The 25,755-nt window shown below is 42.9% G+C and overlaps 1 protein-coding gene across 1 annotated transcript in view; it reads right to left on the bottom strand.

The window, feature by feature from the left end:
• The window catches only part of LOC126187523 (uncharacterized), a 59,460-nt gene extending 33,964 nt beyond the window's left edge, over positions 1 to 25,496 (bottom strand). The window contains exon 1 of the mRNA XM_049928659.1: positions 25,271 to 25,496. Coding sequence (XP_049784616.1) covers positions 25,271 to 25,447 — 177 coding nt within the window. The 5' untranslated portion in view covers positions 25,448 to 25,496. The remainder of the gene's footprint in view (positions 1 to 25,270) is intronic.
• Positions 25,497 to 25,755: the final 259 nt, after the last annotated feature.

Below are 25,755 nucleotides of genomic sequence, written 5' to 3'. Positions count from 1 at the left end.
CCGCTGACATCGAAATGAACGCTGAGTAAGGCCATATCGATTACAGTCAAAGGAAAATTTGACCCATAGAATTTATCGAAAATTGTGCGCTTCCACCGAAATCCGTACCGGATGACATAAATAGCGTGGAAACGGGCTGTAATGCATCTGAAGACCTTCTTGAAACACCTGGTGAGAGTAAAAAAGGAAAAATAGCTCATCAAGCAGCTGAAACTGTGGGCGCCAAAACGTGAGAAATCATGTGAAATCAAGCTGAAAGACAAAGAAACTCACGTCATATCAGAAGGAAAAAGAGACATCATCGATAATTCTACCACCAGTCGGGACAAGGAAGCAACCCCTCTCTCAGTCCAAGTAAAAGAACGAAAATGGTACGAGATCGGACAACCAGTGGTCTCACTCCAAGAAGAATGAAATCTGAAGAACGAAATGAAGATAAAACCTTGGGAAAATTGAATTGAACCACTGAAATGAAAGGAAAACGGATAACTTCAACTGTTGACTGATGCTCGAAATGGCGATAAACTTCAGCGATCAATCCCGAGTCTTTGCCGTAAACAGAGGGAATCTTTGATATTACTTAATTACAGCCTGCCGGAGTGGCCCAGCGGTTCTAGGCGCTTCAATCTGGAACCGCGCGACCGCTACGGTCGCAGGTTCGAATCCTGCCTCGGGCGTGGATGTGTGTGATTTCCTTAGGTTAGTTAGGTTTAAGTAGTTTTAAGTTCTAGGGGACTGATGACCTCAGATGTTAAGTCCCATAGTGCTCAGAGCCATTTGAACCATTTTTGAACTTAATTACAGGAGGAAATTATCCCCATTCTTTACATACCACACTTTGATGAAATTTTCAATGCGGCTGTCGGTAACTCTCATATGTGATCAATGAAACAGGATCCGACTCAATAGAGGAATGCAAGTACTGTACTGGATCTGAATTCTATGAAGATCGTGAAGACAAATTTGGCGTCTTCCATATGCAAGGAGTAGGTTACATCGCAATAAAAATCAAATAGAGCATAAACTGTGCTACTGAAAACAGCGAAGAAAGGTGAACACGTAGGCTTCTAAGTACTTCAGTGAATGAACTATGAGAGCTGCATGTTTTACATTTGCCTTCATCTCTGTTTAAACTATTTTATGTAGGTGATTTGACATTTATTTAGTTCACGTCAATTCAAATGCACGATGAAGCAATTTATTTCTCTATATTTCCTTTGATTATTATTCCCCAAGGAACATAGTAATGCAAAAATCAAGTATATCATATAGGGCTTTACAAATTTGAAATGCTATAGTAATTTATTGAGATAACTTACAGATTCGGTAGATGTATTATTTTGTAGCAAGCAACCTCAAAAGTTTGAGTCATGTAGTGCGTCAGTACCCCATTTCGTCACCAGAAGCGACAGCGTAGTGCACAGTTAAAAACTTCCTAATTCCGCAGACTGAGGAATATGACCGAGATAGGATGGTTTACTACCAGCAAGGAAGTGCACCACCTCATTTCCTCGCGGAAGTTGGAAGCGTCCTGGATAATCGCATCCCAGTCGGTGGATTGGCCAATCGTATGGCCACCTCGCTCTCCTGACTTTACAGCAATGGATTTCCTTTTTTGGGGTTTCATTAAAGACCTCGTGGATGTTCTTCCTCTGCCAACTAATTTAGCCGACCTGAAAATCCTGTTCTACGCTGCCGTTGCACAAGTTACGCCCGATTTGCCACAACGAGTGTGGGACGAAATTGATTATCGGAGGGATGTTTGCAGCATCACAAATGGTAGTCACCTCAAATCAAAACGGCACTTGACACTTTTATGTGAAACTTGAGGTTGTTTGCTACAGAATGACATCTACACATCTGTAAATTATCTCAATAAATTTCTGTATTATTCCAAAATTGTAAAGTCCTTTTGACTCACCCTGATTTCCTCTTCCTAAAGAGCACAAGTGACAAAAGTTCTTTTTATGAGGATCCAATGTTTATTTTATAGAGAAGCAAGTATTTATCTCCTTGCTATTTCTTCCTGATAATCAACTAGAAACGAATTAATTTTCTTGAAGAAAATTTTGTTTCATGGCATCCGAAGACTCGCCGAGATGGCAAATGGTGGTGAGTGCAAGAAAAGGCTGCAGGGGAGGAAGGAGGCAGGTTAATAAAGATGGTACAGTGCTAGTTACGACTCAAAAGGTCTGGGGTGAAACACCGGTCAGTTCTAAGATTTTTGTCTGTTACTTGTCACTTCTTTCACCTATTGTAATGCACACTAATGTGAGGAATGCCGAGCAGCACTGTGGTTTGGAGTCCACGTTAAACTGTAGGTTCCCTTGTAACAGGTTGGGTGAGTGAGTTCAAAGGTTGGAGGCAAGCAACAGACACTACCTCCAATAGGACCATTTCTAATGAAGCAGCATGGTGCAATCCAGCCTTCGGGTTGACATGTTTATTACAGACTAGCGAACTTGGCAGTGCATCGGAACTGACAAGTATTTTCGGGAATTGAATATACGTCTTAATTTTCTGCTACCCCTTTCTCTGTTGGTGGAGTGGGGGAGAAGCAGTCCCTCCACCAACTGTTCATCTTCTCTTCCAGCCCCCCCCCTCCTCCCTCTCTCTCTCTCTCTCTCTCTCTCTCTCTCTCTCTCTCTCTCTCTCTCTCTCTCTCTCTCTTTTTGTTATTGGGAACGAATCCTTGAGTGGGAACTGAATTCGCTCAAATGAGTGAGTAAATCAGTTATTATCATTGGCATACACAGTATGAGAGACCTCAGGATAGTAGCTTCATTGACAGTATTCCGCATAGTTTTAATCTGCAAATGGGTATGATTACAAAATTTCAGACCATTCAGATTCTGATCATAAGTCGTTTTTGGCAACGAACTTTTACATTGTTGTTTAAAAAGATACATAACCTACGTCCGCCTGAATATTTATTAGTGTATCGTGTGAAACTTAAGTAAATAAGCAGGAACTTTTCGAGATTTTTTGGTAACAACGTTCGACGACTTTGCTTTATATGGTAGTACAGATTGGGACCTTCAAGGCCCAATCTTACATCGAACCGAGGAACAGTATTTGTAGAGAAAGCTAAGGCGGTGTGGCGAATTACTAGTTGCACCCTCATTATTTATTGCGGATCACTGTAGTAGTGTGTATGTGTATTACTAATTAGGATGATGATGATCACATCTTCACGCGTTTTTCAGACATTTTTCCGATTTTATCGATCTGCTTTTCACGTTTCTAATCCGATTTCCGTGTATAAAAAAAAAGTACCTCTTATCATTTGTCTCAATTCTTTTCCATCTTCAGCATCTCCAATGATTTTCCTCATTTTTTTCTTCGGAAGATGTAATTTTTTTTCTTTATTTCTAAGATTCCTACATGTTCAGTCATCGGACACAGCGAACTAATTGGACGAATTACGCCGTTGTAGGCTTTTATTTTTGTTATGCGCGACAAGGTTTCTTAATCTCAGAGTACTTCTTAGGGTACAGGAGGACAAGTGTTCCAATGTTATCTTCCACTTCAAACGAATGTCTAATTCATCGGTGCCACGCCACTAATCGTGTGGCCCCTCCCGCCGGAGGTTCGAATCCTCCCTCGGGCACGGATGTGAGTGTTGTCCTTTAGTGTTAAGTTAGTTTAAGTAGTGTGTAAGTCGAGGGACCGATGACCTCAGCAGTTTGGTCCCTTAGGAATCCACATACACATACATCAATCTACCAACCGTGGGGTCTGGTATTGTTTCATTCTTGACGTCAGGAAATATTCCTTGTTTCCTCTGTCGATCAGCAGGCTCAGTCGCAGGCCAGTTCCAAGATCCGTTCCCGCTAAGTTTCTCTGCTGGTCTTTCTAGTGGCTGACCACTATCTCGCTATTTGTCAAGCTCTACGACATTCCATTGACAATAGGCTTATCTGCGACTTAAAAATTTATTAACTGGAAGATATCGTATACGTTCGAGAATAATCACCTAAAACTCTGTAGACATTTCATTAAGGAGGAAACTAATTCGTGTATATCCGACGTCTTACTTACAGAGCCGTTATAATGAATACTACATATTATTAGTACTTCATGCCAGTTTGTTTCCCCTTCTCCTTACTTTTATATATGAATAACAAGTTGGGGGAAAAAAAGAAAGAAACAACCATCGCCTGCGTCGTTTCGAAGTGTGTCCTAACTCCACTTACGTCGTTCTGAGTTTTGGTCACCAGTTTGGCATAGCTCTTTTGTTCTGAACTTGTATTTAGAATTACATTCAAATCCTTTTCCGGCTGTCCCAATCAAACAAAATTTGTATAATCAAATAGCAGTATAGTGCAACTTCTTTTTTCCTTTCCATAGCATTATACTTAGATGTTACCAAAAATCTGTTTCTTGGAAGACACATGGACGAAAAGCGTCTGGCCGTAGTACAGCACCTAACCGTCATTTGATAGATACCACAGGTGGCAGCACAATAACATCCGTCAAGCCTCGGCTGTTTTCTTGTCTTGCTAAAACTGTTGAACCAACACAACCTGTCCTTCGTTAACGTTTCTTGAATCAGCATCTTTCAGTACCTGCACGTGGAATCGTCTGAATGATTTCTCTGTACGTTCAACACTTCTACAGCCTTTGTGCTGCTTGTCGAACCGCACATAGCCGTACTTCACATCCCTATAGTACAGAAGTGCTCTTAATGAATGGTCTGGCTAATCAGAGGTGTTCTCTAAACGAGATACGGCAGATCCTTTCACTCGTCTTTTCTTTAAAACTCAAATATAAAAACGTTCGTGACAAGACACTGTGTAGCACTGCGAATCGATTCCAGATTCCTGTCTTTAGCAGGTGGTATTCCACTAGTTGCGCTATCCGAACAGGCCTCACAGTTTGACTAAAGCTTTCGATTTTTCGCTCATACATTCCTAGCTTGGTTGCCCGCGAAAGGCAGGGATGCCAGATCGATCCGGTCCGAAACACAGTTTTACATTTTCGCAAATGTTCTTCGCAGGATAAGAAGCTATATCATCTCAGATTTCTTCAAATTAATTGCACACCAGTATTTCCTCGTCAGCGTGGGATGTACCTGTTCGTTCTACCTTAAGTCTCTTCGAACAGTCGGCCATAGATACTTATATGATGCTGGTGATCCCACAGATTAACTCCTGATACATTCATTGATACTAGAGCCTTCTGCCTAGGTATACACGAAGCGTTTATGTTTGCCTACGAAATAATTGCTAGTACCAGTATCGTGAGTTTATTTCCAACATCTACCAGGATGTAAATTTTCTGCAAACAATAGATCATCAAGCAGTTGGAAAAACGACCAGCTCTCATCAATAAGTTTCCAATCCATGTATATTTTTTACATTTTATTATTTTGCCATACTTTCTATTTTGAAGAATCTCTTCTGGTTTTTCTTTTTTTACATAATTCTTATGTGAAATCAATGTCAGTATTGTGAGTTTCTGATGATGTTTCGATAAACATTACAAGTATTACAAAATGACAGATTCCCTGTGAAAACGTAATATTTGTTGTTCGTTGTATTACTACCACTGTTTAGAAGACAGTTTTGCGTGAGATTTATTCTGACAGCATTTTATAGGCCAATAGTAGCAACAACCTTGTAGTAGTCTACGCACAAGGGTAACTGCTTTGTCTTAGATTCCTGAGTTCAAAGCTCATAATTGGAAATATCCCATTTCTACATTACAATAAGATCCAGTTTAATGAATTTGTTGGTCATTTTTAGAGCTAAAGATACCATCGACTAACTCCGGGGGCATTTTCCCTTTAACAGTTAAATGTGTTCTTTGACAAAGGAGCGGTACATCACCTATTGAGAAACTACATTACCGTGGGGCAGGATAGGCTTTTTGCGCTTGCGCTTCTTCCTCCTCCTCCTCCTCCTCCTCCCCCCCCCCCCCCCCCCCACACACACACACCACTGGTAGGTTCATCCTATAGTTCAATTAATTCATACGAAACAAAACCTCTCAGATATACAATATCATTCATCTTTAACACAGTGCTTTGCTAGGATTTTTTCCAACAACGTGGTTTTATTACAGCTTCCAGGTGCTTAGCTTGTATCAATTTTCGTAACCCAAGCTACTGCAATTATTCTTCAGCTGTTCAGTGCCTAGCGTCACCAGTTATTACCATTCCATAAATTCTCAGACGCAAGGGGGAAAGAATAGCTTGCGTACTGCACGTGTTTCATTGCCGTTATTCAATACTTTTGTAGAGGCGGAAACACGTCCAACAATTTGTATTCAGAAGTTCTTCGTTTACGTTATTTCCGTCGTTTCGCTAAGTCCATGCAAGTGTAATGGCGGCTCGTTAAGCAAGACCATGCCATATTCTTCCTCTAACCTACATGTATTAGTTCATCACGGAAACAACCAAAATTTCATACTGGAATAGCTATTCCTACCTAAACCCGCCTTCCACCAGCTCACAAGAAAAGGAATTTGCACAGAAAAAGTCAGCAGTCAGTAATTTTCCGAGAGAAGAGTGAGTCGTCTGTTTCAAAGATGCGGGTGTTAGGGAGGAAATAATTGAACTGCGCGTATGTTATTTTGCCATGCTTAGGTTTTGAGTCCTTAATCATAAAGGCGGTGTCGTCGTAGAGCACTGTAAAGATGGAAAACCACATAAGCAGGGAACTCTGAAGATACATTTTTTGCCGATCTTGTTTGAAAGTGGAATTAACTTCTTTGTGCCAAAGAGTATGTCTCGTAGAAGCTAACATTGTGTCCAAGTTTTTAGCCGCAATCTCTAAGCAAATAGTGTGGCGACTGTGCATTCGGTACGAATATTAGCACAGAACAGTAAACATTTCGGTTTGCTAGTGCGTTATTGGCCGGACAGTATCGGTTCGGTTGATATTAAAGGAAAACGGGAGAAAACAGTTTTAACGACGACTTAAATTGGTGTCCTCCAGCTCTCACTCTCCGGCGAATAAGGATACTTGAAAACTTTGTAATGGAGAGAGGCGCAGCGATCTGGTGCAAAGTATATGGAATAATATTGAGATTTTTCACGTTGTGTGCCCAGAGGGAGATAACTGTACTCAAAACACGAATGCCAGTGTGTGCATTTGTGTCCCCATTCTCGTTTTTGTAACGACCTAGAACCAGTGGCGTCAGCGAGGTATTTTCGTGCTGCCAACTGACTGGTCACGCGTGCATGTTGCGTTAACCACACTGCTGTCGCTTCTGTCCCGAAAGCTTCCTTCGGCTGAGAACATAAATTCCGAGCGCAGTACTGCGACAAAGAGATAAGAGGTCGATAGATTAATGCCCTGCTTTCTGTATTCATACTCGTCGTTTGGCTCGTGTATCTCTACATCTTCCTGCAGACTAGATTCACGCGTTAGTATCATTATAAAAATGCGCGATTAGTAGACTTTCCGACAGCAGCTGTTGTATTTAATATATCCGCTTTTGTTTGCATATTCCTGCCTAAGTACATGTAAACAGCGATGAAGCACTAGTCTCATGTAAGTCTCAGAAACAGCGTGCTTGACTACATTACGCTCTCTATCCAGTTATTACAGTTAAGCATCCGATAAATACACGCTAGTGCACGAATAAAAGTAAACAGCCAGTGGCTATGATTTTGTAGTCGAGCATGGGGACAGTCATGGAGATTGCCGCCGGGAAAGCTTGAAGAGTTACAATCAGAGGAGTCTGGTATCTTGGGATTACTTCCACCTGTTGCACCAACTGGTCAGTGAATATTGTTGGTGAATAAGACCGCAGAAGACGCACTTTTGTCATGTCGTGTTCGTAAATGGAAGAAAAGACTGGTGATACTAGTTTCGAGTGGCACTGACAGTCTTGCACCACACGTTGGCTAATTCTAGAAGTGTGTGTACGGGTACTGACCTGCTGGAAGGGAACACCTGTGTGATGATGTCCGATTTTGCACTATTCTGTGTTGCCTCAATGAACACTAAACGTGTATGGCCAGTGTAGGCTATGGTTCTCCACACCATGACGCCCAGCGTTAATATATATCGCTGTTCTGATAAACTCTTGCAGTTACCTGTCTTCACATAATTGTCGCAGTCTGAAACATCAGTCACTCAAGTTAAAGTAGAATCTGTTCTCATCACCGACTAAAACTTCACGTTAATCATTCATCAAACTGAGTTTTTCGTTTTTTTTTCTTTTTTTTGGGGGGGGGGGGGGGTGGCAGCTTCCGTTATGAGAGAACTGGCGAGTGGCAACTTTGCAGTCCCGCTCGTAGCAAACAGTTCCTGGGGTCCTAGCTCACTGAGCTAACACCAATAATTCCACGTCTAGTGCAGCGGCTGAGGCATAAGTCCGTATACAGATGCCTGGAACCATGGCGAGCGGCATGTCAGCCTTCTTCGGACGACCAAAACCAACACCGCTGTCACGTCACATTGAACATGTTTGTTAATTTTTCAGAAGGACCATCCAACCTCAACAATGTAACCTCGCTGTAATTCAGTAAATTGAACAAATTGTGGTCGGCCACATAATGCGGACACGTCTGCAATGTTTGTCAACCCATTGCAGTGTTCGAAACTAGAGACCACTTTTCAGCAAGTCATATGAATTACGGACTCTTCGTTTTCGTTCTGAGTACATGTTTCCTACTCTACGTCACATCTTTGAAGATGTTAATTTTTCTTGGCCGGTAGTTTAACTGTAGCATAAGGCGGACAACGCCAGACCAATTTCTGAGCATAGCTTTTCTTTTCTGATGTGGTTGTTCCTTCTTTCGATATCACATTGTAGGATTAAGTTGCCTTCTGCGCAGCAACTGTTCCTTGGTAATCTGGTCATCTGTTCTTCCCCTTCTCTTCGCTTCACATCCAGGGATTTGGGTTGTGGTTCCCAGTTGGTCTTTAGATTTGTTTTCTTATAGTATTTCAGCTCTTCGTGTTTCCTGATTTCTGAGGCTGAGATTGGGAATCAGCCTAGCATTTGCCTAATGGAGCGCGGAAAGCCTCCTAATAAGCACGCTATGGCCGCGCGATGTAGCATACCTGTGGCCTCGCCTTCCTGTCTCTTAAGATATTGGGCTGAGCGTTAAGCTACGCGAATAGCTCTGCAGTTCGGATTAGGATATTATAAGAGCGTAGGGTGTTGGGACCAGAGTCCATTTCAAAATTTTCTAGATATATTACCACGTAATGATGTGATAAAAGTACCAGCGTTTCAGCTACTACGAACCTCCCCCCCCCCCCCCCCCCCACTTCTTTAAAGGAACTTCTGTGTATGAAAGAGCTTGAAACTTCTGATTACTTTAGAAATGTTTTACTGTGTTCAGTACTTTACGTCAAATATGTAAACGAGAAAAAGTTTGGAAAAGGTTTGAAATTATATCTAAAGCTAAGTGCTCTCATTATCACGCACAGCTTGAGTGAAATTGTGTAATTTGCACTCCATTTTTAAGCAAAATCTAGTTTTACACTTATCTTAGTCTTTAAGACGTCTTATCTCTCGAAGTATGTGCTGCACAGTGATAATTTTGCAGGTTCGTTGAGTGGTGCATGTCCATACTGTTTACAAAATGAATTGCGAATACAGTTAGTAGTAAAGAAGCAATTAATTCAAACGCCATGCTTGATGCAAAAGTCTTGACTGCACGAACAGGGAAATGTAGTAATCGATAAACTTTTTTCCTTTCATTATTTTGTGGGGTTATCAGCGAAAAAGGTTCAGTAAAGTTTAGAAAAGATGTGTAAAGTTTGTTGCAACACACTAAGTACTCTCCTTCTCAAACACTGGTTGAAGATAGTCTGGTCAGCGCCTTTAGTTACGCTGTCTCAAGACATGTACAATTCCTAACTGCAATACTTGTCCGTGTCACACCTTAAACATAAGATCATACATCTTAATGAGCAGATGACAGTTTAAATTTTTAAATTTGGCCAATAAGATACGAAATATTGAAAATAAAAATTGTTTCCCTGGAAGGCATCCCACAAATGGAAGCGATCACTATGAACCATAACCCACATTAGCCGTTTAGTAATATAAAGGGTGTCTGAAAGTATGGTTCAAATGGCTCTGAGCACTATGGGACTCAACATCTTAGGTCATAAGTCCTCTAGAACTTAGAACTACTTAAACCTAACTAACCTAAGGACATCACACACACCCATGCCCGAGGCAGGATTCGAACCTGCGACCGTAGCAGTCCCGCGGTTCCGGACTGCAGCGCCAGAACCGCTAGACCACCGCGGCCGGCTGTCTGAAAGTAATTATCTGTTGAAAAAGATGAATAAATTCTACATTTACCACTCTAATTTATTGAAATTAATATTATGCATACACTCTTGTATACTGAAGAGCCAAAGAAACTGGTACTTCTACATAATAACATGTAGGGCCTTCGCGAGCGCACACAAATGCCGCAACACGATATGGCATGGCATGGCATCGACTAATGTCTGAAGTAGTGCTGTAGGAAACTGACACCATGAATCCTGCAGGGCTGTCCATAAATTAAAGAGGACGAGGGGGTGGAGATCTCGACTGAACAGCAAGTTGCAAGGCATCCCAAATATGCTCAATAATGTTCATGTCGGGGAAGTTTGGTGGCCATTAGAAGTGTTTGAACTCAGAAGAGTGTTTCTGGAGCCACTCTGTTGCAATTCTGGACGTGTGGGGTGTCACATTGCCTGCTGCCCAAATCCGTCGAATGCACAATGGACATGAATGGATGTAGGTGATCAGACAGGATGCGGATGCATCTAGACGTGTCAGGTGTCCATTATCATTAACTGCACACGCCCCACACCATTACAGAGCATCCACCAGCTTGAACAGTCCTCTGGAGACATGCAGGGTCCGTGGATTCATCAGATTGTGCCCATACCCGTACACGTCAATCAGCTCGATACAATTTGAAACGAGACTCGTTCGACCAGGCAGCATGTTTCCAGTCATCAACAGTCTAATGTCGCACTCCGCGCGGTTTGAGGCGCCCGTCAAGTAATCAAGGATACACGAATGGGCCTTCAGATCCGAAAACCCATATCGACGACGTTTCGTTGAATGGTTTGCACGCTGACACTTGTTGATGGCCCAACCTTAAAGTCTGCAGCAATTTGCGGAAGGATTGCACTTCTGTCACGCTGAACGATTCTCTTCAGTCTTCGTTAGTCCTGTTCTGCCAGGATCTTTTTCCGGCTGCAGCGATGTCGGAAATTTGATGTTTTACCGGATTCCTTGTATTCACGGTACACTCGTGAAATGGTCGTACGGTAAAATTCCCACTTCATCGCCACCTCGGAGATCCTGTGCCCATCGCTCGTGCGCCGACTGTAACACCACATTCAAACTCATTTGAATCATGATAACCTGCCATTGTGGTAGCAGTAACCGATCTAACGGCTGCGACAGACACTTGTCTTATATGGGCGTTGCTGACCGCAGCGCCTTCTTCAGCCTGTTTACTATCTCTGTATCTGAATACGCATGCCTATACCAGTTTCTTTGGCGATTCAGTGTACAAGACTGTGACTACACACTTAAAAATTCAATGCAGGTACCTAGACGTCGACCAGTATGGAACCCACAGTTCTCTGGAAGAAGTCAACTGGGATACTGCCGATAACACCGCGAATGTATGCTTCCAGTTCTTACAATGTTTTATCAGTTGACACAATTGCCATCATTCTAAGGAGGAGAAAATGCGGTCTCGCCCAAAAGTGACCGTGTGGTGTGGAATGACTGCCACAAATGATATCGTGTCATTTATCCTGTGCGGTAAATGAACGCAGAACGCAACCTGCAGATGCTTGAAAATTATGTTTAGTCCACAGCATCTGCATGGGATAACATCGAAGACATTTTTAACCAAGTTGGCGAACCAACTCTCTCTTCGAATGACGTGCGTGCTTGGTTGGATGAGAAGTTTCCAGGCCTTTGGCAGAGAAGACACCTATCCCATGAGTGGTTTGCAAGAAGTCCAGACCTGCCACCATGTCACTTCTTTTTATGCGTCTGGGCAAAATATGAAGTGTACTGGACGAAAGCTCTCACGCTGGAAGAATTGGAAGCGCAGATTCAGGACGTTATCAGCAATATCCCATGCGACTTTCTCCAGAGGACTTTTGATTCCACACTAGGCCATTTGAGACCATTGATCAACGTCGTAGGTTCCTACTTTGAGTTTTAAAGTGTGCATCCACATTCTTAACAATGAATGCATGATCTTAATTTCAATAAATTAGCATTGTAAATATAACATTCAGTCAACTTTTTCAATGCCTAGTTACTTTACAGATATCCTGTAGACTGCAATCACTTTTCATGAGGGTGACTCCCCTGATGGATAGTGCCTGCTATAGAAGCTGAATCGTCCTAGTTTCGTCACATCGTAACGCAGCCTCTCACTCAGAAGAATTTTGACGGAAAGGATATTACTTTTTTACTCATTTTATGTTTCGTACTCTGTTGATACTTTAAAAGATATGTTTGCATGGGATGAGTAACACTTGGCGCACATTTGCCTTCACGCGTGAGCCGAGTGTGAGTGAACGTCAGCCGAAGGGAAGAGTAATTAACGTAGTGATTTCTACTGTTTCTCAAGCTCCGGGGACGGTCGCTTAATTTAATTTGCGGGCATTGTGAGCGTCAGCGGTAAACATTAGCTGACGGCAAACGAGCGCAATTGGCGCGCCACAGCGCGACCTCGCGGGAGCAGCAGAGCACGTGACAGCCGAGAGGCCCGTCTGGAGGAGAGGCCTTAGCTGAGCAGGCAACGAGCCGGCCGAACGACGGGGCGGGTGTCTTCGTTTAAGTCTGCCGTTGTTCACATCACGCTACAGCCCTAAGACAGGCTATCCCTATTATTCTTTAGTCTGATCTTTAATTGAATCACTAAAGACGTGGTCGACGACACGACAAACTAATGCTCTTTAAATCCTTCCTCTGTACCATTCTCTTCCTTCGCACCGATAGCTTTGTCTCTGTCTAGTCCCTTATTTAGTCACGGCAGATCCATGTTCAAGGACGTATATACTTATTTTCTGTGAAGTGCAGAACATCAACAGTTCATTAAAACTCGCTGTTTACCATTTATAGACCAAGAATGTAGTCTGTAGTGCACTTTTATTTGGGACTATTTGCCACATTTCATATTTTTTCCTTTTCATTCTCTCGTGTCAAAATTAGCCAGACATGTTTCGTCAACACATGACCGTATATTTAAGGTACATTTTTAATGTGGTACACATTTCTTACGTGCTCCCGAGAAGTTTCATAACAAACTCTTTTTAGTAATAAAATTGATTGAAACGGGAAACGTGCTGAGTGTAGTCGGTCGCGTATACACTGTTGTATCAAAAGTATTCAGAACCCTAATGTAATGCGGAATTGACCACTAAATGTCACGAGAAGCGAACACGCCAGTATAAAAGGATGCAGGGTAGAGAAGCAGTAAGAGCAGAATGGGTCGGTCAAGAGAACTAAGTCTTAGAATGCGGAGTTGTCATAGGACGTCACCTGAATAACAAATCCATCAGGGACATTTCAAAACTTCAAACCTGTCAAAGTCGACTTAGTGATGTAACTGAAGTGGAACAACCACAGCTACACCAAGACCAGCCAGACCTCGTGTAGAGACGAACAGGGACCATTGAGCATCACGGAGAGTTATTGTAAAGAACCGCATGAAACCAGTGGAAAGGATCATTCAAGAGTTGCAAAGCACTATCAGCACTCCAACTATCACAATGACTGTGAGCAAAAAAGAATAAGGTAAAGTAGTCGAACAGGTCCTCATAAGCCACCCATTTCTGTAGTCAGCGCTGCGCAATGCTCGAGGTGATGGCTTGTGAAACGGTTTCGATTTGGCAAATGGCTGGGAAACGTTCCTATAGTCATCCGTAATGCTACGAGTGAACTACGGAGAAGGCAGTGTTACGAAATGTAGGTGTCTGAAATTTAGGATGTGTTCTCCTAATTGCGCTTAAGGAAAGGCTACTTTTAGAAGGATATGAACACATTTTACAGCAGTGTACTGCGTACAGTACAACGGTTCGGAGACGACGCGACGTGTGAGTATCAGCATGACACTCCACCATGTTGAAGCAGCCTCTCTGAGGCAGTGGTTTGTTGACAGTAACATTCTTGAAGCCGGCCGGGGTGGCCGAGCGGTTCTAGGCGCTACAGTCTGAATCCGCGCTACCGCTACGGTCGCAGGTTCGAATCCTGCCTCGGGCATGGATGTGTGTGCTGTCCTTAGGTTAGTTAGGTTTAAGTAGTTCTAAGTCCTAGGGGACTGATGGCCTCAGAAGTTAAGTCCCATAGTGCCAGAGCCATTTAACATTCATGAAATGGCCTGCATAGTGTCCGAACCTGAACGCATCGGAACTCTCTTGAGATGGTTTAGAAAGTCGAATTCGCTCCAGACGGCAGAGTCCAACATCACTACCCAACTGGCTATGGGGCTCATTAAAAAGAATGGTCTGCCATTCCTCCACAGACATTCCGATGCCTCATTGAACTTAGTTTCAAGCCGTTCGAAAACCGAACGGTGGCACACCCCAAATTATCGTCTACTAATATGTGTCCGGATTCTTTGACCAGATAGCGTATCATAACCAATTTCACTGTAATTTGGCGAAAATTAAATTAGGTCAATCTGTAAGAGATCTCGCATCGTACAATCACATTGCATTCACATTTGCGGGAACCAGTTCTGATCAGCCACTCCTCATGTGTCACGATTTTACGAGGCTGGAAAAAGTATATCCAACACACACTTTTGGAAAACGGGGAAAAGGAGCGGGGGGATTAAAAAGCGTGACGTAGAAAAAAACTTATTGCTAGCAGCTGTGATAGCTATCAGTAACTGCAATGAAATTTCTGATAATTTAAATTTTGAGCACAGCTCTGTATGGAAGTGAATCGTGGGATGTGGGGAAACCAGAAAAGAAGAGAATCGAACAGTTTGAGAAGTGATAATACAGAAGGATGTTTAAAATTAGGAGGTTCTCCACAGGTCTGGCGAGGAGAGGAACATGTGGAAAATATTGACAAGAAGGGACTTAATAAGAGGACATTTGACTTCCACGGTACAGAGGGTACCAACTGTAGGAAAAGGCAGAGACCGAAATATATCCAAGCAAATAGCTGTGGACGTTGGATGCAAGTGCCACTCTTAGATAAAGAGGTTGGAGAGACTAGCAAAAGGGAAAAAGATTAAAAGCACCATTCTGCGAACAGAACAGGAATGGCAAACTGAGCGTAAAAACGTTTAGCCGATAACTTATTTGCGTCAGTGAAAGATATTTCTATTTTGACCATCTACTGGCTTATTTAACATTGTAAACCACGCTTCATACCATGAACTGAATTTCTGCGAAGTCCTATTTTGGGTTCCCTGTACACTTTTGATACCGGGTGTCAGTGTCCAAGTGTTACATTTATTATAATGAGAGCTCACATGCTGTAATTCCAGGTTTCAGTGCAGCGAAAAATGAAAGCGCAGAGATGAATTACGCGAAGTTGTGCTCATTGATAGTCGTTTGTGGGTGCTACGTCGACCAGGAGTGCGATAGCTGCAAGAGCGCGTGAAGCAGGAACCATACCGATCTATCTTCGGGCATCAGAGTGTTGGGGGAACCTTGGCCTGCATTGACCGTAGCGTATAATGCAGCATATATGCAGTTATCATTACTACTGATAAGTCACTTCACTTTCCGAAGGTTTGCTCCGATGGCGCATCTTGGGAGTAACAACAGACATGTACATCGAGCAACAAAACGCTATCATCCCTATATTTTTTAATCATAAAAACAAATGCTCTTGCTGCAGTCTACCACAACTGCTAGCTTGCTTAATAAGAGAGGTACATCTCTATGACATGGCAGGAAAGTGACGACATAAACAAAACAATTTGTCGGTTGATGTCGGGAAATCAGTCATGTGCCCGGCCTCGTTTTAAAAGTGATCGGGCTTTTGACTGGTTTAACGACAATTTTACTTGTGAAGTTTTTTTCGTATGTGTCCCCTGTCTTGCATATTCTAGACTGTCTGCCCCTACAATCGCCTTGCAATTCTTTCCAGCGCCAATTTAACTATTCCTGGCTACTATAGCGGATGTCCCGCTTATCTGTCCCCCCTCCTGATCAGTTTTCTATAGGCTTCTTTCCTAGTCTACTCTTTTTAGTACCTCTTCATACCTTACCTTTCCATATGAATTTTTAACAATCTACATACTACACAGGTCACCGTACGATGCATGGCGGAGGATACCACGTACCACAGCTGCCATTTCCTCCCCTGTTCCACTCGCAAATAAAGCGAGGGAAAAACGACTGCATGAGCGCCTCCGTACGAGTCCTATTTCTTCCATCTTAACATACTTCCATAGCACCAGACTTCATGTGCTTCCAATTCCTTCTCACCCGGATTTTACATGGTCCAAGTGTAACTTCCATACAATTCTCTGTTATGCTTTACTTTCACGAACTTCTTCCTTAATTACGTAACCATATTCGGGAACAAAGACTTAACCGATGCTTTCTTCACCTGCGTCTCTCATCATAATCAGATATCTTAGTTGCTTTTGACGTCCTGTGTAATATTACATCCTATATGGCAGAATTCTTTCATATCACTACTGTTTCATTCCTTATTTCGATGTTACTCATGTCGCTGTTTTTTCTGATACTGAACACCCATCACTTTCTCCGTATCCCTGTTTATCCGTAACCTGCATTGTGTGTTAAATGTTCTTTCCATTTCATCCATCAAGTTTCTATGTCTGCCTTACTTTCCGTGTGCGAACCCTACATACCATTGGTAAGAGCTCCCAACAGCCTGCTGTTTGTCGTAACACTAGCTTGTGGCGTGGATGACTTTGCCATTCTTTGTCTGCATGTCTATAGATTTTCCGTTCGAAACCTAGCAGCAGATTTTACCCCTCTGCGGCATTCACCTTTATGGAAAGCTGCTGCTTGTATGTGTTGCTTGACAGACAAACGAAATTTTCGCTTTCGATTTACTGTACACAGCAAAATAATTTTAGTCAAGAAGTTTAGTTCCAATAATATAACTTTAAACACAGGTAGTAGTCTGGATATTTTCATATTCAGTTACAGATTAGTACTGAAGTATATTTCGTAAATACCCTCTCCCAATATTCTTTAGTCGCGTAGAGAAGGCCCTTGCTGATTCTCCATTAACTGTTGTGGTGACTACTCGCTATGCTGATGTGAGTGAGAAAGCGCTGTATTAATATGAGCTTGTCTTTATGATTACGATTCAGATTGGGAAGGACAGAATGTTGTTTCCAAATTACACGTTCAGCTCAGTTGAGATTGATGTCATAATTGCTTCTCCTGAGTCATTAGTGATAACAGCTGGAAGCGACATTGATCCTTAAGTAAATAAGCTGTCACAGCATTTCACAACAGTAATGTTCGAAAAAATGCAGCTACATGTTAATCGCACACTGGATCTATTACGCAATTCTTTTTATTTGTTGCGCTACGTAAACTATCCGTTACGCATAGTTATTTGGCATTGCTGATTGCGCTCATTTTCTTGGCGCCAGTTTTCACGTTTCACAAACACCTTCAAAGACACTGGTCGTTGCGAAAGTAACAACACCGTCTGAAGTCGAATAGAGATATTTCGATAGCTGTTGGGTCCGCAGTGCTGCGTCGACACTGAGGTCATACGAGACAAGAGCGACAGAGGGAATAAACAGCTTTACTTCCTCGTACGGATTTTCGCACCACCGTCATCGTCATACGCATACGCATCAAAGAACGTTTCCGTTATATCTGTGCAGAGAGCTCTTGGCAGCAACGAAGGCTATCCCATTATGACGAGAGCATATTCGTAAAAGACAGTTTGTTGACAATATGATGGTATAATCCGGTAAAATGCAGAAAAGGTGTCACCTTGGTACGCATTACTACAGCTAACATGTCGGAACGTGTGAAAAAGGAGGTTTATATAAGTGTGTCGTCTCGCTTTTGTAGCAAATTGCAATTAAGGCAAACGAGACATGTTCGTTATTTGAGTCAGCTTAATCTACGGAAGTTTCCTAAAATGTCACATTGCTGTCGTACATATAATTATGAAATTATTCTTCCTAAATATTAGTAATCTCTTTCCTGGAACTACTATAGCTATCTTTTCTCGATGGAACATCTCTAGGATGGTTAATGTGGACGGTTAACTTTTAGTTTCTTACGGTAATATCAGTCATGTAGTTAAACAGCCAGTCTGAGGCTGATTGTTGTATCCGTAATTCCAAGATCCTACATACTTTGATTTGCAAGTATGAATGTTTACGAACAGATCATATTTGGAAAGTACCGTTATAAAATATAAGGCGTTGAAGGATGCCTCATTCGATACTGAACAAACGTTAATGCAACTAATATGCTCTAAAGATCCAGGAAAGTTACCTCCAACTTCCTAACGTAAGAATTAAATATCACTCATTGATTGGAGGGATACATAAAATACTACTTTCTGACGAATATGTACCGATTGCGTTACGTCAGTAAACACGTTACTACTACAGTATTCTGCTTGGATACATGAATTGCCTTGCTGCCAAACTTCTTATGCGTCATATTCTGAAATGAATGGATTTCACCGTACAACATCACAAGAAACACGAACAAAACTCAATAATCTCAAAATTATTTCTCAAAGTAAAACTACTGCGTTTTGACGGCGTAATGTTTTGCAACAGTTTACGAATGTCAAATTGCAGTTAGATTCAATAATAATGCTTTGACAGTATTATTATAACTGTCTTTAGCGCCCTTGTTAAAATATGACACGACTGTGCCTAAAAGTGGTAAAACTATAAAAACAAAAAGAGCATTAAGGCATAACATTTCCCTAAAATCCACGTGCACGACCACCCACATACGAGAGAAAGAACTGTTCCTATATCAGTTCTAGAAAGAGAAAAGTTTCATTTGAGAAATTAGGATACTAAGAGTTACGGAGCCGGTTGATCCCTTGACTCGGAATGGATGATCCGGCTATTCTGGCACACACTAAAACATCCAGCTTTAAAGCTTAGACTAGAGTCTATCGTATTTTACGAACTAAAAGATGCACATTTTCTTCAAAAAATTGCCTCCAAAATTCAGGTGCGTCGTATACTCGAAATTAATATGTAAATGTCCAGTGTTTGATATTCGATGCCGCGGGAGACGTATCTCTATCTGGCAATATTGGATTCAATTACCAGTAGCAGTGCACCGAAGCAACAAACAGAGTTGCCGGGATTCACAAGCTTGTTGACACTTGCCTCCCTCCCACTCCGTCATCACAAACCCAGAATGCTCTCTAGCCCACGATCAGTAGTCATTGCAGTCTACTGTGCCAGTGAACTTGAATTTAAAGTGATTTGTGTCATCAGTAACATTACAATATTTTTGTTAGCAACTAGTTTCGTAAGTAATAGCATATGCAGAAGAACATGAAAACGGACAGCTGAGCATCATTTCGGCACTCCAGCAACAGAAAAGCCACTCACGATACACAGAAGAACTGAAAAAAATGAAGACAAATGTGCAAATAGACAAGGCAAAATGGCCAAAACTAGAAGGTGACATATTTAATTGGATTCAAGGATACCGTCAAAACCATTGTGGAACTAATCCAAATACAGCGAATATGGACGAAACTCCTCAGACATTTGATGTGCTGAGTAACAGAACTGTCGCCATGAAAGGTGCTACAACTGTAACTATAAAAAATAGTGAACATGAAAAAATTCCATACATTGTTGGCCTTTCATGTTGTGCTGACAGCATTAAACTTAATCCAACAATCATTTTCAAGCGCAAAACAATGCCAAAACATTCTGAAATACTGCTAGATATTGTTCACGTACATGGAAATGGTTGAATGGACGAGGCTGGTATGGAATTATGGATTAACAGAGTGTGAGAGAGAAGGAGAGGTGCTTTTTTGAAGAAGAGTTCTCTTCTTGTACTGGATCAGTTTAGTGAAAGAGAAATTGAGACAGGGAAATGCAGAGCTTCCTATTATTCAAAGATGATTCACATCACAATTACAACCCCTCGATGTCTTGATACATAAACCATTTAAAGTGTGTATGAGAGCGGAATGGAACAAATGGATGAGGGAACAAACCCAACTCGAATTCACACCGAAGGGAGCTTTGAAACGACATACACTCAGTGTGTCAGTGGATAAAACAGACATGGTCCAGATAGAGAGAAGACATTATTGTTAAATCGCTGAAGAAATGCGGCGTAAGTGACGCTCAGTGAAGACCGACTTTATATATATATATGAAGAAGACGACGACGACGACGACGACGACGACGACGACGACGACGACGACGACGACGGAGGAGGAGGAGGAGGAGGAGGAGGAGGAGGAGAAGGAGGAGAAGAAGAAAAGTTCAGATGACGAATTTCAGGGATTTTAAATATCAGTTCGGTTTTATAAACTAAGAATTTTTTTAGTCTGGCTTTGCAAACTAATAATAATTTTTTTTTAAATTTGCTTAAAATTGAGGTGGGTCTTATAGCCCGTAGCGTCTTATTATCTGTAAAATACGGTAGAGTTCACAGATTTTTAAGTTTTACCACATTCGTCTACTTGTCGAGAGAGAATGGTTGGCAGGTCCCCCTCATGTCTGCTTACGTTCTCTCGTTGAAGGTATGAAATACACTCAGTAAAATGTACTGTGATTCTTACGTCACAGGCGTCAAACTGTGAAAAGGGTGCGGGGGGGGGGGGGGGGGGAGGAAATGTCTCTCGTCATGTAGAAAGCATGCGTTAACGGACATTATCCTATTCGGAAGTGGGACACAGAGTGAGATTGTCTCGTGGAATGATTGGCATGAGGTATTCTACGGCTGTATACTTGGCTTCACTGAAAGCAGCTAATTGTCGTCCGCTCCCAGCCACTCCTCCTCCCCACAGTTGCATGACTCTCTGACAACAGAGAAGTGACAGATCACAGGGGAATTTCATGTGTACCCTTCAGGCAGCTTATCTGCTTGGTTGCTTCTGCAGATTCCCACGTGTCTGGAATCCGGCCGCATGATGCATGTTCCACCTCCTGTTGAAGGAGAAGGATGTCCTGTATCTTTTGTATCAGTTTGTCCACAGGAATTCTGAGCAGATGAGAAAATTTTTGCTTTGAGATGCCTTATCTGCTGCATTTCCTTGCAAAGTGCATAAAATTCAGCACTAAATATGTAGTATTCGTTGGGAAGGTGACTCCTGAAAATGTGATCGGAAAATACGCATTAAGTCACGGGAGTCCCTTTGCTTCAGACAGTGTATACTACATGAAAATTGTATCTACGGTAAAACAAGAACTTAAAAGTTAAATCTTGGGTGCAGTCTAAGAATTTGTCATTTCTGAAGTAATTCTGGGTCTCTTAAGAAGCCAAGATAGAGAACTGTTCCAGTTTCCGCGCACGAGACAAATGAGGGCAGCAACTACTCAAATATTCAGAGAGAAATTAATGCTGTACATCATTTCCGACGTGGCGAGACTGGGAATTATAATTTCAAATGCTGTCGTCGGTGCGGTGTGTGTGTGTTTGTTGGGGGGGGGGGGGGCGTATTTGGCTTAGGAAATGCGGCGGTGAATATTGCTATGTAAGGCACACACTTCGCTGGGATATACAACTTGACAGTACTGTTAATGCAAATTAATTTTTTTTCACTTGACAGCACTCCTGTGGGCAAAAGCAAATATTCTTGCCCCTTGCTTGTTATTATTCGCACTTCGTAGTTCTTTAAGCATTATCCTGAGTTGAAGAAGAGAGCGTATCGGATATTCAGATACCTGAGATCTGAAGGCTGTGGAGCGTAAATCATGTCAGACTGAATTCCACGGAGGGTAACGTTATGGCGATGACCCATTTGTATGACTCTGGAAGCTTCGTTGCATAAATGCAAGGATTGCGTGAAGACTACTGGCTACGGTCTGCGATGCATCACGCACACCTGTGACGTAGGTAATCGATGGAACGCTATCTGCATACAAAGTGTCTACGCGCAGTGGAGCTCGTTTTCCCATATAGCTGCAGTCTTTCCAGGCAACGAGAGATTTCTGCAGCTGACCTAGCTTTAATGGCACTGTTTTCTCATATTGTGGATCTGGTGGGGAACATGGTCGCGCATAAATTAAGATTGGAGAAATCTGTGATGTAGCGTCTGAAATATAACTGAGTGCGAAGGTTACCCTTTAACAGTAGATCTGTGTAGATGGAAGATGGCAGACGTAAATCAAAAGTACGGTGCAAAACAGACCATCTGTTTTTATCTTATTTATTATAGCTCTTGTTTCTATGGACGTTTTATGGAACAATTAGTGACTTGTTCCACATACAGAATTGCGGTGGAATGGTACAGATTACATACTTTTGCTTCTGTAGAGAACTAAAGCTGTTCTAAAAGCGACGGTTCGTTTGAACACTACAGTGCTCCACTACGCATGTTCGTAGTGAAGATAGTACAAAGTGGTGGGACACTTCACTCATTTGAGGGGACGGCAGTTCAAATCCCCCTCCGACCATCCTGATTTTAGATTTGCCTTGATTTCCTTAATCGCAAAAGGCGGATACAGGTTCACTTTAGAACGGCGCAAGTTATTTGTTTCCCAGCCCGCGAGCGTGTTTGGCCTGTAATGATGGAATCTTCAGTACCTTAAACACTTATCTTCTTCCTTGTTTCCTGCAAAACTCAGTGGCTTGTATAGGGAGACCTTCAGTGTAATATGAACTCCGAGCCGCGGTGCAGCTTACCGTTTTTGTACGTACTGCATCCGTCTAAATGTAAAAAAAAAACAACATTCCACTAAGACTGCTGATATGTGGAACTTTTTTTGTTGATGTTCAAGGGCCTGGAAGCTCTCCTCAACGATTTGACATTGCCGGTAAGTGGTCAAACTTCTCCTGCTACATTTCACTGCTCTGTGAAAATTTGAATTTGAAAGATTTATGAGGTACATTTTCTGGACAGTTATCGGTAGTTTACAAAGGTAATGTCACTATTTCCAGTCATTGTGCAAGCGAGCTCTTGAATTGCCTGTGTTCTTAGAATAGCAGAGAGGTACCGCTGAGGTTAATCTTGACTCAGTCTGTAACAGCATCAGTTGATTGCCAACATAATTCTTTCAAATAGGCGACAACCAATTAACTCCTTTATTTAACCTGTTGCATGATAGGCGTCAGGGAACCTTGTAATTTAACCGTTGTTACCGTATTATTTGTAATGATGGTTCCGTAATGAGTGTTCTCCGGTTCCAATACGTAGTTTTGAAAACTGATGAGTGTTTTTCTCGACTTGAGTTGTTCGCGCTTGTGCTGCACCGTGGATTTGGCACAATACTCGACTGTTTCACAATCTAACGAGAGGCGTCAATATCTCATCGTATCTTATCTCAGTTGGACTGGTAAGCCTGCCTTCGCTGGGAACAACTTTTCACAATATGGTTCTGAATCACCTAGTACAAAACGGGGATTCAGTGCAACGCTTTCAATGAAAGAAGTTACGACACACCACAATACTGAACTCGAGTAATGCAGGCAGGAAGCACATAACTTCCCCTCCTAACTCTCTCGCTCCCACTTTACGTGCACCTCCAGAACAACGCGTACACTGTTAATGAGAGATTCGCTTTATGGGCGTAAACTGCGATTTCAGGCACGCTTGTTGCTAGCGGCATCTATGTGGGCGCTGCTCAGTAGTTGGTAGCGCCGGGCTGTTAAGTTGCTTTCACACACAGATGCATTAGTCCTGAATAAGCATATGACACTGCTTACGCAACCCGCCGGTTCGCCACCACGCCTCCCACACTCCACATACGAGCGTGCTCACACATGTGGTAAATACTTTTGCATTGAACTGAACCGCGCGTAATCTCTGCCGAAGGAATTGGTACTTCATTTATGAGAAGCGTTTTAACAGCTGTAGAATTAATCTATAGCAGCAACGTAAACACGTTTTGAAAATAATTTCCTTTATATCAGAAGTTTGACATGTATGAACAATGAAAACATTCTTTAAGACGAGGCAGTGCGCACATCGGGTTGATACACCCTACATACGCACACAAGCTTTAATTATGTTGTGAAGAAATACTATGAACAGGTATGAATGCGAAAACGCACCGTACTTCGCTCACAAGTGAACCGTGGCATCACTTTTGAGATTTTAGTAACTTTTTTTGGACTATACGGATTTGTTATACTAGAGGCGATTTGCTATACCAGAGGCGTTGTGACGTCAGTGCGAGGGAGACACTGGTTAGCACGCCGCTGCCCTACTTGCTAGTTACCACTTTTCGAAATCTGAGCCAGTCCTTCAAATAACTCCTCAGTTACCTCAATAAGGCCGGAGGAATCCTTTCCAGTCTTCGCACCAAGCACAAATTATTTCGTCGGTTCATCACGTGGCTCTCAGACCTTTCACTTATGGGGTAGGTGTATAGAGTATACAAATGTAATATTTTTATGGGCGAGAGATGCCGTCGTCTTTGTAAAAGTTACATAGTGGCCCCCATTACATTTTTCGCAGTTTATGCACAATATACGTACAAACATGCATCAAAATCAGATTTGTCTTATCTAATACAGATTTTGTAAATTTCCCTTGTAGCATAACTGATAAAGCGTTAAAGGTGAGGCGAACGTAGGCATCGGGGTATGTTAAAGGTCAGTCTATCACACAACACACTCAAAATCTGGTGGGGAGGAGGCACTATCACACACTAGTCTAATTTTCGTTAGCTCCGGAGATACTTAAATAACTTTTTTTTATCTCCTTAAAGCAATACGAAATTCATTTTTGTCGTGGAAAGAAACGATGCACTGATACTATATTGTGGATGAACACTTAAAACATCTGTCAGCAACAATGTTACGTTAGAGTCCGTCAGCGGATAGCATATCCACACACAACTTTGTTGTGTACTACACGTTGAAACCAGCTGCCAGTTGTCTAAACACGCTTCCTAAAATGGAATGAATGGAAGTGTCCAGCTGTGCAAAAGAGCAGGTAGGGGACACATCGTAGTTGTCTTCGGCAGGTGTTGTGTGAGAATGAACTGGATGGAGTAATTGGTGCGCCGGAGTTGCAGCCGTCACACACGCACCGCGAAACTAGGACACACGATATTCCCTCGAGTCACTGGAGACTTGCAGCTGGCAACGCGGAAAACACCGTCGAGTGGGCGTATCGGAGCTGCGACCTCGTGCAGAACGCTGCGCAGTTGGCCAGAACCGGCGTGGAAGCGCTAGTTACCTGTTGCTCGCGGCCCGCGCAGGAGCAGGTGACCGCCCCCGTTGCGCCGTCGCAGTGGCACGCTTCGGCGTCGCACAGGCTGGGGACGGACGCCGCCGAGGCGGCCGCCACGACGGAGATCAGCGGCAGCAGCCGGTACAGGGCTAGCGTGGCCGCCGGGGCCGGGCGGTGCGGCATCGTGCAGTCTGCTGCATCGTACCAACACGGCCGCCGCTCTGCTTCTGAGAGCGCAGCTGTTTACAAGCGCAGCGCCAGTGTCAGTTGACGCTGGTCTGGAGGGGAAGAGTGGGAGGGGGGAGTCGCGGCGCGCAGGCGCAACAGCGGCCAGGCCTCAGCTTAGCCGTGGCTGCGGCTGCACTGCCGTTCTCACGCGCACCACCTGCTTCCGCTCCCTTGAGCGGGGGCGAGTCAGCACACTGCTTTGGTTGCTCACTCCGCGTGAGGGGCTTACCTGTAGCATACCGAGGCACTGGAACAAGAAGCGG

The sequence above is a fragment of the Schistocerca cancellata genome, chromosome 5 (genome assembly GCF_023864275.1).
Source record: "Schistocerca cancellata isolate TAMUIC-IGC-003103 chromosome 5, iqSchCanc2.1, whole genome shotgun sequence".
Classification (NCBI taxonomy): domain Eukaryota; kingdom Metazoa; phylum Arthropoda; class Insecta; order Orthoptera; family Acrididae; genus Schistocerca; species Schistocerca cancellata.
Note: the sequence above shows the minus strand (reverse complement) of the source record. Positions and strands in the feature narration are given on the sequence as shown.